Source organism: Pimephales promelas, chromosome 8 (genome assembly GCF_988280905.1).
Source record: "Pimephales promelas chromosome 8, fPimPro1.hap1.1, whole genome shotgun sequence".
NCBI lineage: Eukaryota > Metazoa > Chordata > Actinopteri > Cypriniformes > Leuciscidae > Pimephales > Pimephales promelas.
Window position 1 is genome coordinate 31,290,220 of NC_142776.1, and position 16,313 is coordinate 31,306,532.

A 16,313-nucleotide genomic window follows, 5' to 3' on the forward strand; every position below is an offset into this window, starting at 1 on the left:
TATATATATATATATATATATATATACGTATATATTCCTTACTTTTTACTTCCTTTGGATTTGGGGTGAAATGTAATCGTAACATTCTTGACAAGTTTCATGAGATTTGGCCAAGCAATGAATTTGTCCATTATAAATCTCCCAGACATTTTTTTAAACTCTTTTCTTTGAGCATGGATTTGCTTGTGACCATACTGACTGATTAAGATTTGATAAGCTGGTTAGGTCATTACATAACATGATTACAAATGTTTGCCAACACTACACTATGGCAAGAAATACAGAAGCGCATTGCATTCACTTGAAGAAAAAAAAAATCTACTCTGTTTTTCTGAATGAACAAGTTAATTATCTCAGAATTACAAGATAATTTTTCATGGAAAAATAGTTTTTGCTCTGTTTTTCTGAATTAATGACTTAATTATCTCAAAAACTCATTCATTCATAAAAACAGAATGAAAAAAAATTCAAGAAAAATATATCTCATAATTCTGAGATAATTAATTCAGGAAAAACAGCGAATACTTTTTTTCCCATGAAAAATTATCTCGCAATTCTGAGATAATTAACTCGTTAATTCAGAAAAACGGAGCAAAAACGTTTTTCCATGAAAAATTATCTTGTAATTCTGAGATAATTAATTCATTAATTCAGAAAAAAAGAGTAAAGTGAATGCAATATGCTTTCGTATTTAAAAGACCCCAAAACACTGTGTATTAATGCATTTCTACCTCACAGCATCTGAAACTCTCGTTCCTTTGTCCTTTAAGTGCAATGGAGAGCATTAATCAAGGTAAACAAGGCAGGAGGGTGGTGTTGTTTGGCATTCAGATTGGCCCCATCCTAGTCGTTGATCTCTGTCTACTGGGCCCCCACCTGGAGGCCCTCAGGGGCCAATGAGAGGTCGTTGAGAGGGCTACATGCAGAGCATCTGCTGTTATAAGTCTCTGAACTTCATCTCTTTATGAACTCAATCGTGACCCCTCATGACTCACTGCCTTCCACTCTCATTACAGTGTAATCTGTCTATGCTCATTGTACATTCAGATCAATCACGCCAGTCTAATCACCGATATATAAGTCAGTGACAAAAGTAAATAATGATATCCTTGTCTTGCATCTGTTCAAGGGAACAAGGCTAAAAAGGCTACTTGATATCGGACAAGCCGACCACTTCAGTATCTGTATGAGGTAATGGAGAGTACATGGTTTGTCAATTCACCAATAGATCAGTGGACACAGTTTGCATCAGGCCTGGCGTCAGCATGTCTTAATTCACGTTTCGGGGACGACAGAAGATGGAGTAAAGACTAAAGAGAGCGATTCTGTGGCATCACCTCATATTCTAGCTCCTCTCTTTCCATCTCATGCTGCATTCCTTCGAGGAAATCATTGGGGTCGAAGTATTCATGAGCAGGAGAGTGTCTAGAAAACACAAAACCAAAACCATATCATACTGAACAATGAAAGAGGCACTGTGCTTATCAAATGAACCCCGTATTCAAGTTTTAGATGATTGACTAATACATATTTTCTATGAAATGTTATCGTCTTTTTAAAATTCGCACCCTGTTGACTTCAATGGGGCATGTTTCTAAACTTGCTTTTAGCCTCTTAACATCCTTGATTTGTCGTTACGACTGCACAGCCATGTGAGTCGTGTTATTAAGAGTGACCACGGTCAATCTGACTGCAGTAGATGTGAAAGATACGAATACCTCTATTTGCTTCCTGTTTTCAGTCGAAGCCCACAGTAGTCGATTGTCGAGTTCACGCACGAGATCATTTGTGAATATCATCTTAAAACATACCACGTGTGGTGTTCTGAGAATATCAGCTCAAATGGATAGTTCATCCGAATCAGATGTTGAACACACGGATGAGGTTTGAGATGATATTCACTAATGATCGTGCGCGTGAGATCGACAATCGACTACAATGGGCTTCGACCGAAAACAGGAAGCAAATAGAAGTATGCAAGCTGGCTGAATTAACATCATTTTTATTCAATCTTTCACATCTACTGCAGTCAGATTGACCGTGGTCACTCTTAATAACACGACTCACATGGCTGTGCACTCGTAATGACAAATCAAGGATGTTAAGAGGCTAAAAGCAGGTTTAGAACATGCCCCATTGAAGTCAACAGGGTGCGAATTTTAAAAAGATGACAACACAGTGTAGGCAACACAGATTTTGTCGTTTTTGTATGTACTGACAACACTTCAAATCAATTTAATGTATTACTATTAATAATAAAAACATTCTTTAGACAAATAAAATAAATTAAAATGGCTCATCCAATCGAACTTTATAAAATGATGTTGAACAACACCGGTCCATCTATTTAGACAACTCCACCCACATCTTTTAAAAGTGAAATAATTAATAGGATCAAAACAAGCATCTGCAGAAATTAGATATCAGAAAGTTCGTTTTTAATTTTGGTGAATTGGGAAAGAAAAATCAGTTCAATTATTTTCTCTTGGCTACCAAGTTCCTGTCAGTAACATGTGAGAGACAACCCCCAAGGACACATGCAGTGAGATGTGAGAGGACAATGCAAATCCAAATAAATGAGAGCAACTTAATTTCATCTTGTGCCCTGGGCCAAAACACTGTTAGAATGACAAGTACGGCTTGGTTGAGCAACTTCTAAACGATGTGCAATGGCACGTATATGCTACGTTCCCAATTCGTCTCAGCACCCTCTTTGCTATAAACATCACCATCTTCACTAGTTAGGAGTCAGTCATAACTGAAATCTGTGATATGCATTCTGATTGGTCCAGAGAGTTGTCACTCACCCCTCTGGGAGCAGGTACTGTTCAAGCACATCCCCAGGCGGGGAAGACGTAGGCAGCTTACTGAGGGCCATGATATGTTGGAAGGTGATGTCCGTCTGGGTGCTGATGTCCACTACTTGCCCTTCCCCAGTTGGGCCAGTAGGTTTGGGTCTGGGAGCACGACGTAGCACCTGGACCATAATAGGCTCTTTAGCCATACGGAAGGCCTCCACTGCCTGGTCGTGGGTCGCCTTGGACAAGTCCTTTCCATTGACCTGTTGAAACGGACAAACACAACAGCAGTGATGTTAAAAATCATTTAAGCATTAATGTGTGTGGAGTTTTGCATAAGACTGAGCAGGCTGCAAACACAATCTACTCCATTATAAACAGTAGAGCTGCACTGAGGTGACCAATTCAAGGGAGCAAAGCAATAAAAACAACCGTTAAAACGGAACAAAGCGTCTGTAGTGCCTCTCGCAGCTCTCGGGGGTCAAATATAGACTCAGCAAAACAACAACATAAATTACAATGCTCTCTCTTGCTAATTAATCAGGGTCATTAAACAAACTGAACCAGGGGAAATGAATTTAGCTAAGTAATTTGAAGACGAGGGCCTCCCTGGAAGATGATGTGGGAGCTGTACATGAGGAAATGAATGCGAGCTTCAGGGCCAAAGCATGACATACCAATCAAGAGCTGATGAGGGCTGAAAGAAATGAGACAGAAGAGGTTCAAAGCAATCTTTTAGCGCAGAGAACCAAGGCCAGATGGGGTCTCAACTGCATGCACGTATAAAGGGAAATTTCAAAACGGATTTGTACAGTACTGAAGTTGCATTATAAAACTGCAATTGTTGCTACCCTTACAAAGAAGCAATATGGAGGCAACATAGTGATGCTATAGTACTTTGATGTATACTTTTGTAAAGAGTTATTACTTATTCTCATATTCTTCGAACAAATTAATTGCTTAAATTAAACGAGAAACGTGTCCAAAAACATGCTGTCAAGTAATAAAAAGATTTTTTTGCTGTTGTATTGCATAATTTATTTCCCAAAAATCTCCTGTATAGGCTGATGTCAAGCTAAACCGAACAGCTAGCGCACATTCATTAGGTTGCAAAAGCATGACAGTTTCCGTTAGCGTGTGTGCTAACAGGGTGTTTGACCTTGGGTGGAACTGTCTTTCTAATCTCAGAGCTTATAGAGATTTTCCCCATGTTCCCATCTCAACAAACAAAGCATTCCCATTTGTTCATTCTTGATTTCTAGACGAGAGACAGCTTTGATAGGATCTTTGCTTGAGGCATTCACAGCCTCGTATGCAAACCTTCACACACACAAACGGGTGGGAAGGAAAAAAAACACAAGAAATTGGGTGATGCAATGCTTGAGAATGCACAAACATCTTATTAATGCATACAAAGTGAATATTTTCAAATGCGTGCACACATATTTTTACATACAAATTCTCAAATAATGGTTTAGCCTTCATTTTCTGAGACACGGATGGAGTTCTCGGGTTGTATGCCATATTTTTTCACATCAAACATTCCTGCAACTTGTCCGCAGAATCACACCTCTTCACACAGCTTTTAGAAATGTATCCACTGAAATCCACTGTGCATGCTATTTCTTTTATAAATAAATAAATCACTTGTGAGAAATATATAGAGACTAATTCACAAGCTGCTGGATCCAATTCTCGGATTTTCAAACAGGCAGGACCGGAGCACTTCAGCTTTGAAGAGGGAATATGTTAACTAATAACCAAGAGGATTAAAACTAATCCCAGCTAGAGGGATAATTGGAACATCCAATATGAATCCAAACTCTGAAACTTCCAAAACAGGAAAAAAAAACTCAAATTCACCATCTTCATAAATGAACACTAAAAAGCCATTTAACTTTTTTAAGTAACCAATATTCAATATTAACTTTAAAAAGTATGGAGGTTTAATAGTACAGTGAGGTGTATAACATGGTAAAACCATGGTACATTCATTTTACAGATAGTATGGTCTTGAATGATTACCATATTATGGAAGCTTGTTTCCACCATAGAATGGAAAATAAAAAAGGTAGTTTTTATCTCAAAATTGCGAGATATAAAGTCAGAATTGCGTGACATAAAGTCACAATTGCGAGATATAGTTAGAATTGCGAGATATAAAGTCAGAATTGCGTGATATAAAGTCGCAATTGCATGTTATAAAGTCAGAATTGTGAGATATAAAGTAAGAATTGCTAGATATAAAGTCGCAATTGCGTGTTATAAAGTCAGAAATGCATGATATAAAGTCAGAATTGTGAGATATAAACTATTTTGAGGGGGGAAAAAGTTAGTCTTTTTTTTTTTTTGCCCTTAGAATTAGCCTGATAACTCGCAATTGCGAGTTTATATCTCACAATTCTGAGAAAAGAATTTCAATATATAAACTCGCAATTGTGAGATAAAAAGTCGCACTTCTGTCTTTTTTTCTCAGAATTGCGACTTTATATCACGCAATTCTGACTTAATATCTCACAATTGTGACATAAAAAGTCACAATTATTTTTTTATTTTTATTTTATTCAGTGGCGGAAACAAGCTTCCATACCATATTTACATACCATGGTATTTACATGGTATTTTGTGACAGTACAATGGCACATGTCGGAAAAAAAACACATCAAGATACCTTTTTTATTTTTTGTATTTACTGCTGTTATTGAGGATTTTACCTTTCAACTCTTAACTCCTAGTATTCAATTCTGTATAGATTTTCTTTTCCTCTCTCTTTCTCCATCAGCTAGGTCAATAACACAATCATCCCTTTTTGTGTGTCGGTTTGGTTCACGGCAAGACTTAAGTGTTTAGGAATCCCTCTTCTCCTCGAAGCCCACGACCCCGAGACAAAGCCTCCACCCTGGAAACGTTCTGCCTCACTGCCCCTTCAGCAAAGGGAAGGGGGGAACCGGGACCCCCATTCACACAGCTCACCTCTGACACCGTCTCACTGAGGAATACACACCAGAATAGTGCAAACTGAGCCTTCTCACCCTCTGTTTAACACAGACCCAGTGGAACGACCACTCACGGATGACATGCTGTTGCATTAGACAATTAACAGAAAGAATATCCATATACTGACACAATATGAAAAGTTAAATCTAAAATATAAACTTCACATGCTGCTTAATATTTTTGTTTATATCTTACAGACCCCAAAGTTTTGAATGGTAGCTAAATATCCTCAGTCTTGATCTAGATCTGGACCTTGGCTTATGGCCTTAAGTCTGTTTCTAATATGCCATACTAACCAAAATGGTATATATTCACATGGTATATTTACCATTATAGGTAATTCACAAGGTATTTAAGGCTCTGAATGAATTCATGCCATTATTCCAACTCTGGTTTGTACCAGAATTATTGAAAAAAGTCAATCCTTTCTGATGTGAGGTTGATTTGACCTTTTTCCCGCTACTTGTAAATATCAATAAACTCAATGAAATGTCAACATTAAATATGCATTGGGATACACTACTCAACACAGGCATATTAGATGCAAAACTAGATCAGGAGCATTTCACTTGGAAAACAATTCCAATGTCTGCTTCACAAATACCAAATCAAACTCTGATTTTCCCATGATGATTTAGTTTACTCTAGCTAGGTGGATGTTTTACATTCTACACATTATCCCCGATTTCACAGACAAGGCTTAAGCTAGTCTCAGACTAAAAAGGAACGTTTGAGCTGTTTTAACTGAAAGCAACTTGCTCTGACATATCTTAAAATATGCCAGTGCAATTGTTTTGTCCCAACATCCACACCAGTAATGTTTTTTTTTCTTCTAAGGCACGTTTATAAAAGCTACTTAAATGTCCTAATTGAACTAAGGCCTAATCCTGGCTTAATCTAAGCCCTGTCTGTGAAACCGGGTGTATGAGTTTAAGAAGAACATGATAAAAAATGAGACAGAGGTTTAAGCTTAAAGGGATAGTTCACCCAAAAATGAAAAACCTGTCATCAATTACTTACCCTTCATGTTGTTCCAAACCCGAAAGACTTTTGTTCATCTTAGGAACACAAATGAAGATATTTTTAATGAAATCATAACGATTTCTGTCCCTCCATTGACAGCTGTGCAACTACCACTTTGATGCTTCAAAAAGCTCATAAAGAGATTGTAAAACTAATCCAATTGAACTGAGCGGTTTAGACCAAATCTTCTGAAGAAGAGACACGATCGCTTTATATGATGATGAACAGATTTAATTTAGGCTTTTATTCACATATAAACAGATCAACAGATCCTGCTTGACGTGTGAGAATGAACCTCATTGTTGATAAAGTTGATCAACTTTGCGAGTTGATAATCGTTTATCAAGCCTAAATTCAATCTGTTCATCATATAAAGCGATTGAGAGATTTGGACTAAACAGCTCAATTCATATGGATAAGTTTTACAATCTCTTTATTAACTTTTTGAAATGTCAATCTCTCCAATTTCGAAAGGACGAAATATTCGAGATGAACGAAAGTCTTGGAACGACATGAGGGTCATAAATTATGAACGAATTTTCTTTTTGGGGGGTGAACGAACACTTTAAGGCTTTATTCCATAAATCCCTGTAAGAACATTCTCACCATGTGTTAGTTCTGTCTAGAGACTTAATTCCTCCTTTCTTCCAAACATAACAGTCTTAAAGAAAAAATGGGGGAGGGGGGTTTGCAATTTGGCAGGGTTTGATATGGTGACTATATAAGATGTGTATGTCCGTGTGTGTGTTATGTTGTTCAGAATGAGGAAACCTTCTTACAGTTCTGACTGACTTGAAACACAGCAACCTTTATACGCTGCGGCATGCCATCTCAGTGTGGATTAAACAGCAAACAGAGGGAAACTGATAAGCATGGACGCCTGCTAAAAGACGCCGCGGTTTACTTGCTCTTAATCCTGTTTAATCATGAGTCCTTCTGTTATCCACAGAGGATCAATAGTAGGAGGCTAAATCACTTCCTACTTCCTTCAAGCTTCCTGTGTCTACTATAATGAGTTGTTTGTTACTTTCCGTTTGAGGAAAAACAGTTTCCCAAACTCTACCACCTATTTCCTTACCTTACTAGCAGTTTGAGGTTATAACCAGGCTCACATGAAATCATCTCCCACTGAAATTTCTGCAGAATTTAAGGCCATATTTTGGGTACTTGAATATGCTTGAGGAATAAGGCAATTGTCCCCAGTAAAATCAGTGCAAAAAATGTGAAAAATGTCCAGATCGCCTCTAGGCCTGGTCCTAATCTTGTCTGGTAAACAAGAAATTATTTCCTATGGAAAAATACAGTATAGACATATAGAAGTGTTTTGTTTCAACATCCAGAATAAGTGAGAATGAAAAGTGGTGGATATGAAGAGAAAGCTGGTTTACATGTAGTAAAGAAGTGCAGAACCGAGAACTTCAGAATGGACTCATCTACTTTTAATGTTAATTACTGTCAGAGAGTACACCTGTGAATGGTTACTGCCTTCTAATCACTGTTGCTGCATCCCAATTCACAAAAAGTTCCAAAAAGTATTATCAAGTATTACTCATTTATCAAAATGAACGAGTCTTTTTTCGTGTCATTTGGTTCATTCAACAAACGAAATGAACGAGTTGACTCGAGTTGAAAGAAAGATTCGTTCATTTTGATTAACGAGTCATAAACGCGCATCACAGAACAGAGCAAGGCTATCATTTGAGCTTATAAAACTTAAACTTTGTTATTTATTTATTAAATGAGTGATCGTTTCGCTTGATAAGACCCTTATTCATCATCTGGAATCGTTTAAAGCCCTTTGAACAGTTTGCACTGAGACCGTTGAACCGTTTGGTTCCCATTGAAGTCCATTATATGGAGAAAAATCCTGGAATGTTTTCATCCAAAACCTTAATTTCTTTTCAACTGAAGAAAGAATGACATGGATATCTTGGATGACATGGGGGTGAGTAAATTATCAGCAAAAGTTTTTTTTAAAAAGAGAACTACTTTAAATAAATAAAATAATGCGGAAAATTGAGATGTGCGCAAAATTGCTGACACTCACACACTCTTATGTTCTAGTTAAATGTTAACTGTGGGGATTGTGGGGAATATATAATGTTACAAAACATATATTTGACAAATGATGCCATCTGGGCAAAGAGAGCGAACACTAAAAACGCTGACAATACCATCTTCACACTCTTGCACAACAAGCTTTTAGTGCCCATGAATGTGTAAAGTACTTATTTAAGACACAGCAGCCCCAGTATTTTTAAAGGAAGCCGCAGTATTTAGCCACTATGAGAGTGCTCATTGTGAATATAAATGAGATGTAATAGTTCCATCATCAGCATTCAAAATCAGCCAACTGCTCTAGCCTAGAGAGTTCAAACTTCTCTGTTAGCATGTTTTATTCATGACTCAGCATGGACACCAGGGAAGCATGTCACCATTCAGCCCCCTAACATGCATGCACTCGATTTTATGCATGCTGTTAAATTGTGTCTTATCACATTCTAAAGAATAAAAAGTCTCTGGAGTGGAAGTCTGTTCTCCGATGATGGAAATGTTAACAGCAGTTCAGCTTCTCAGGATTGGGTCTATTAATATAAATGATTCAGCATCGAGTCATTTCTTTGGTTAGGATGGATAAAGGTTGACGTGCTTTGCTTTTATATTCCCTTGTATGTAATTAAAAAAACAGACAGCAAACATATTTGACCCCTAGCATTAGACAGAACAAATGGCAGACGTAACATCATGAGTGAAAACAAAGACAGTTGGGACACTTAATCTGGTCATATTTCATTTTAATTGCGAAGAATCTGATGCATCTGTGCAAATAAAGCTGTCCATAAAAACGTGTGGGCACACCTGTGTTTGTCCATCACCATGCATCATGTCTGCGCCAGACTTATGGAGACTAATGACACAACAATGCTCATCTATTCATATTCTCCAATGAGAATCTACCGCAATGTATCGTCTCCCTGTTTAAAAAAAAAAAATTGGATTAAAAAAAGATGCATTGGAAAAAAAAAATATTTTATTTTAAATATACAGATATTTTATACTAAAAAAAACATATATTTTCGAGCATTTACTGGTCAAAATTGCATTTGCTTGTACACATTTGCGTATATTATTAATCATATTACAGCAAAGTAATTTCATAGTGTTAGTTAATACAATTTTTAAGAGAATTCACATTATCTTGTTTATCTTACATTAGTTTGCACTGAAACTGTCTTTTGGACCTTGAACCGTTTGGTTCCCATTGAAGTCCATTATATGGAGAAAAATCCTGGAATGTTTTCATCAAAAACCTTAATTTCTTTTCGACTGAAGAAAGAATGACATGGACATCTTGGATGACATGGGGGTGAGTAAATTATTAGCAAAGTTTTTTTAAAAAAAAAAGTGAACTACTCTTTTATGAAAGTATTTCAGATCAATATAATTTATGAGGTTATTATTCAGGCTATGTAGGCTGTAGACATCACTAAGCTTTCCAACAGAACTTCTGCTTCATCATGCTGAATATGTTTTGTCTACACCTTAATATGTTAAGTCAAACTGGGTCTGTGAGCAGCTTAAACAGTTCATGTTAAGTCCTTATTAATATTGTCTACAACACTGTCAAAGACATGTCAATATTGACATGTTATGTCTGTATTTCAGCTGCCCATTTGTCTCCTTCCATCTGTTTCATGTCACTTTGTGTATGTCATTGTCATGTTCAGTCCATGCTTTGTCTACCCATCAATGCCAGTAGAGGAAAGTGTTAGCATGTGAGCCTGCAGACCGTCGGCCACCTGCTACAGTGTGAAGCAGCTGTGGAAGCGCTGTGGGGAGGACCTGTCCCTGATTAAGACAACTAGACTACAGCAACGAGTGTTTTCCATCCCATCACTTAAAGACTTATTAGGTGAAGAGGGGGATAGCGAGAAGGAGAGTGATAGTGGAATCAGTGTGGAAAAGACAATGGAACTAAATGACACAAACACCCTTAAATCCTTTACCAGTTTTATTAAAGTCTGATGCCAAATTCAAAATTTCATATGGATGGATGTTCTGTATTTGAAATCCCACCATCCATCCATCCATTGACATACAGATAGAACGCTGGATGGATGGCATGATATATTTGATTAATATTTAATAAATATTATTTGCCATCAATTTAGATGTATACATATTTTACATATATATACATATTTACATAAATATTTACACAAAATATACATATTTTAACACTACATACCATTATCCCCCGCTTTCATAGACAAGGCTTAAGATCAGGCTTAAGGCTCAGACTAAAATGCATAACTGAAAGCAACTTGCTTTGACATATCTTAAAATATGCCAATGCAATTGCACTGTAAAAAATATTTTCAAGATTTGTTATCACAACATATTTTCTTGTCAAATCAACTTTATAATAATTTATTTAGTTGAGATAACTTATTATTTTGAGTTTCTGATGGTTAAATTAATCTACTTCATTGTATTAACTCACTTTTTCCAGTTCAATCAACTTAAAATTTTAAAGCAACCCGGGTTAATTACTTTAAGTTAAACCAACAATATTTTTTTACAGTGTAGTAATCATAATATTTTTTCTTTTGTCAAATCAACTTAAATAATTTATTTAGTTCAGATAACATATCATTTTGAGTTTCTGATGGTTAAATTAATCTTCTTCATTGTATTAACTCACTTTTTCCAGTTTAATGATCTTAAAATTTTAAGGCAACCAGGTTACTTACTTTTTTAAGTTAAACCATCAATATTTTGTACAGTGTTTGTCTCAAGATTCAAACCAATAATGTTTTTAGGCCACATTTACAAAAGCTACTTAAATGTCCTAATTGAACTAAGGCCTAATCCTGGCTTAAATCTAAGCCTAAACAGGCTTAGAAATAAAATTCATATTCACAAATGTTAACAAATGTTACACAAATGTTCACAAAATCTTTTACAGAGATGTTACTGTAAAAAAATATATATTCATGATTTGTAATCACAACATTTTTTCTTTTGTCATATCAACTTAAATAATTAATTTAGTTCAGATAACATAATATTTTGAGTTTCAGGTGATTAAATCAATCTGCTTCATTGTATTAACTCAATTTTTCCATTTCAGTGAACTTAAAATTAAGGCAACCAGGTTACTTCATTTTTTAAAGTTAAACCAACAATATTTTTGTACAGTCTTATTTGATTATTTTCTTATTTTTATTGTTGATTTGTTAATCATCCGTTATGATTATTTTCAATTCCTTATTATTGAGCAATTTGACTTACCATTGTGCATGAAATACAAATAAACGTGCCTTGCTTTGGCAATGCATTAGCCAGCACTCATCCAATACAAACCTAATCTGTGTCCGAGCTTCAACAGTCTGACTGTTTTGATACTTTAATTAAAACGAAGGTCTTACACGAGGTGCAGACAGGCGCCATGGCCATTACAGGCCACTTCTAGGGAGATTAGGAGCCACGGAGCTGTCAAACAGTCTCCATCAACATGATAGGCCCATCAGGGACAAAGGAGACTAGATCTCCACATGGTGCATACCTTTCCTGTTTGAAGCACAAGAGTTCAGCACAGTAAGAGAGAGATCAAGTTTACTCGGGGATGGCGAGGCAAGCTCGCTGCGTCCTCTCTCGGTTCTAATTATCTTAACTGAAGGGGAAAATGACCTTCTCTCGACCTGTAGCTTCACAGGGACTAATTCTCTTTTGCTGTGAGTGGTTTTGTTAAACAGGGCCGCTACGCTGAAATCAATAGGCCAACTGAACCTCTGTTTTTAAACACAGAATTTTGGCAAATGTTGCCAGAATTCACATAAAAGCACAGTGGAAGCTAAGCTGCCCTTCCCAGACGAATGCTTGCCACTAAAAAATGCACGCTACCATTCAAATGTTAGGGGTCGATAATTTTGTAATGTTGTGTTAATAATAAAAATAACTATAGTTCCCCAGTTGATTGATTTTATTAAGAATTGCAAACATTTTTTTTGTATAACAAGTATATTTATATTTCTTATGTAAATATTATTTACATATTATCGAATATAAAATGCACCAATTTGCAAACAGAATCTGAACAGTGTATTATAAGCCAGGTTAATTTTGTTGACAATGACATATTAGTTTTAGAGATCTCTTTTTATCACTTTAATCACCTTTTTTTTTTTTTTTAGGAATACAATTTTGTTTAAAATCTGGTGAGTTATCTACAAACAAATCCATCAGTAAAAACCTTCAGAATATAGATAGGAATACAACTGTAAAGCTGTATGGTGGTGTATGTAAGTGCTACTGAATTGGAGAGTTCTGAAAAGCAACACTATAAAATGTATTTCGGATGTTTTCTTTCCACTATTTTGAAACAACACTTTATGAAATGATGACTGATGCATAAATCAATGCATTTTTCCTTGAAGTGTCTCACCTTAATGTTGGAAACAGTTTTTTTTTCTGCTTAATATTTTTTTTTTTTCTGGAAACAGTGATACTTTTTTCAGGATTCTTTGATAAACAAAGTTCACGAGAACAGCAATTATATAAAACAGAATATCATAAAATACATAGACAGTTGCACTATATGATACATGATACAATCAAAGACCACATCGACAATAATAAGCATACAGCAACCAGTCTAGTCTGATTCACAAATAAAAGTAATCTCATGAACTATTACTATTGAACGAATTTGTCAAAAAGACTCATGTTATCAGTTTGAAGCGGTTCTTGCCTTTCTCACTAAACGTATTACTTTCACCATGTCCAACTCAAGAGATTTGTAATAATAAACGGCACTATAATTAGAAAGAAACAGTAAATCTAATCTGGCTGCCAATTGATTAACTAATCAAATTAATCACATATGTCAATACTTGCACTTAGACAAAGCTTTATGCTTGAATTGCTCCTATGATAACAGAATTCGTACAGAATTTACATACAGTTTGTAGAGCATGATTAACCCTCTGGGGGTGATGAACATGTCGGGACATTTTGGAGGATTTTTTTTTTTTTTAACATCGACTTACAATACTCTGTCATTTCTGATAATACGGATAAAAGCAATGCATGTGTTGATTTCAGATTCCCATGTTTAGAGGTATTTGTAAAGTATCCTGGAGCACATGGCCCGTGAAAATATTTCTGGGTACCCATGTATCTTTCTAGAGTATGTGTTTATGTGAGGAGGAGACATCCCTTTCTATCAGTTAACCTCTGGGGAGCTCTAAAAGAGAGAGAGAGAGAGAGAATGCCAGACACCCTAATGAAGAGGATCTGTGTGTATTATCTGGGGATGGGCCCAGTCAGAAGCCTGATCCTCTCTATATGCCATCCAATGAACCACACACATTCAGACAAACTTCCAGATCTCCCCAATAACATCGAATTTTCAGAAAAGCTGTTTAAATCCCCAAGACCAATGTCGATCCATTGCAATAACGCAATTCCATGTCACAATCTACAACACACATGTGTTTACACAAATGCTTGGAGAGGTGAGCATAGTCCAGCTGGACACATGGGTAAGCGGACGCCTGGGAAAGGATGAGTCCACAGATCGCTTTCACACTTCAAATTAGTCTTTCACTCTATTCATTAAAGGCCAGCGACATCCTGCCGCCACTCACAGGCCTTAATTTTGAGTGACCCCGACGCCAGCCAAAAGCACTATATTACCCCACGAAACAACAACCCCCTCTGCCACATACTTCTCCAGGCACCTACTGTCTGTGTGAGACGGACCGATCGGACATCACAAAGACCCCATTATCTGTCAGTGGTATACTGTACGTGAACAATATACTTTCCCATCACGATTGTTGATTTTATTACAACATTCAGGCATAATATAACGTATATAAATAGAATAATATACAATACTTTTTAAATGATGTCATACTGTTTGTGGTTGCTGCACTTTCTGAAGATTTGCCATGACGTTTTCAAGACACGTCAAGGTTATGACTGATAATTTATATAAAATGGTTTAAATATACTAAATATATCAATTGCATTAACATTAATATCATCATGGTCATTGTACATCTTCATAATACTTATTTTTCTTGTTGTGTATTGTTGTAAAAACTCAATGATAATTATTAATCGGTGTATAACAGTTATCAAACATGCTATAAAAACTAATATTAGTCCTGGAAAGCCACGATTCAGCGGTGCTCCGACTACCTGGTTTTAAACGTGTCCTGTGTTGGGAACAAAGGAACGCGTCCTATGCTGTTGCTTTCAGCAGGGATGTCTTCTCTCTTCTGAAATGTCTCTGTTTGATGCTTGTTTTGGTAAAAAAAATGTCACACTGTCACACTTTGACGTATAACCCCAGACAAAAATGGCTAAAACAGCTCCAACATCTACAACCAGTACAGATAACTTCTCAGATTATGTGAGGTGTAACGAACGCCATCTGATGTTAAACATGGATGAGAATCTCTGTCAGACTAATCTTTTCTCCGGCATGTGATGATCCGGCTTTGAGTAACTGACAAAATGGACTAAGTACCAATAGAGAAACCAGCAATGCACCTCTTAAAGGGATACTCCTCTTTTTTTGGAAATACGGTAGGCTCATTTTACAACTCCCCCAGAGTTAAACTGTTGAGTTTTACCGTTTTCGAATTTTATATTTAGAAGAATATCAGTAACCTCATCTCATTGACAATGAGACCAGAAACGGTCTTGTGACTGATATTCTTCTAGATATTAGAAAATCGTCTGAATGGATTTGAAAACGGTAAAACTCAACATTTTAACTCTGGGGAAGTTGTAAAATGAGCCTATTTCCAAAAAAAGTGGAGTATCCCTTTAACTAACAGCCTGTCAATCAAAAGTAATTGACTGCAGCATGACAGATGCAGTCGAATGGAGGAGTGGGTCGAGTAAAGAGCTCATATGATGGGCCCAATATGTCTTTGTCTCTTTTCTAGTTTCATTCAGGGGTTTTGGGTTTATTTTTTTTTCCAACAGGGAGTGATTTGAATAGGCTGACGGTTCCTTTGAAGCCCAACATCGGCTGTTGGGTTGTTAACAAACAGAGACCATTTCTTGTTGTAGTCAGTGCTCACACAAATACACATATATATTCGCTCGGCCCTTAGCGGGAGAAAAAGCTTTTAGTCCCGCTTTCACACAGTCTGTACGATCAAAGCGAAGTCTTTCACAATAGTGACTGCTCTGTCATCAACAGCTAATGCAGAGAAACAGCCACTGTGGATAATAGTGAAAGGAGAAGACGAAGAGGCCACTCATTAGATTTACTAAAAGCACCTTCCACACACCATACAAACACCAAGTATGCATCTCTTAGCAGACAAGGAAGTGCTAAAAACGTGGTTGTACGATCTTCCTGGATGCTTTCATGCCTGAGATCCACAAGAAGTAGCGTTTCAAGGGTTATTTTATCAGGAATTTAATAAATTAACAAGAAGCCCCCATTTTGGAACATATCATTCAGGT

The 16,313-nt window shown here is 36.5% G+C and overlaps 1 protein-coding gene across 1 annotated transcript in view; it reads right to left on the reverse strand.

Annotated features, from left to right (window-relative positions):
- The window catches only part of pdzrn3b (PDZ domain containing RING finger 3b), a 90,963-nt gene that overhangs the window by 4,398 nt on the left and 70,252 nt on the right, over positions 1–16,313 (reverse strand). The window contains exons 4-5 of the mRNA XM_039664794.2: positions 2,808–3,061; positions 1,338–1,425 (exon numbers count right to left, since the gene is read on the reverse strand). Coding sequence (XP_039520728.2) covers positions 1,338–1,425; positions 2,808–3,061 — 342 coding nt within the window. The remainder of the gene's footprint in view (positions 1–1,337; positions 1,426–2,807; positions 3,062–16,313) is intronic.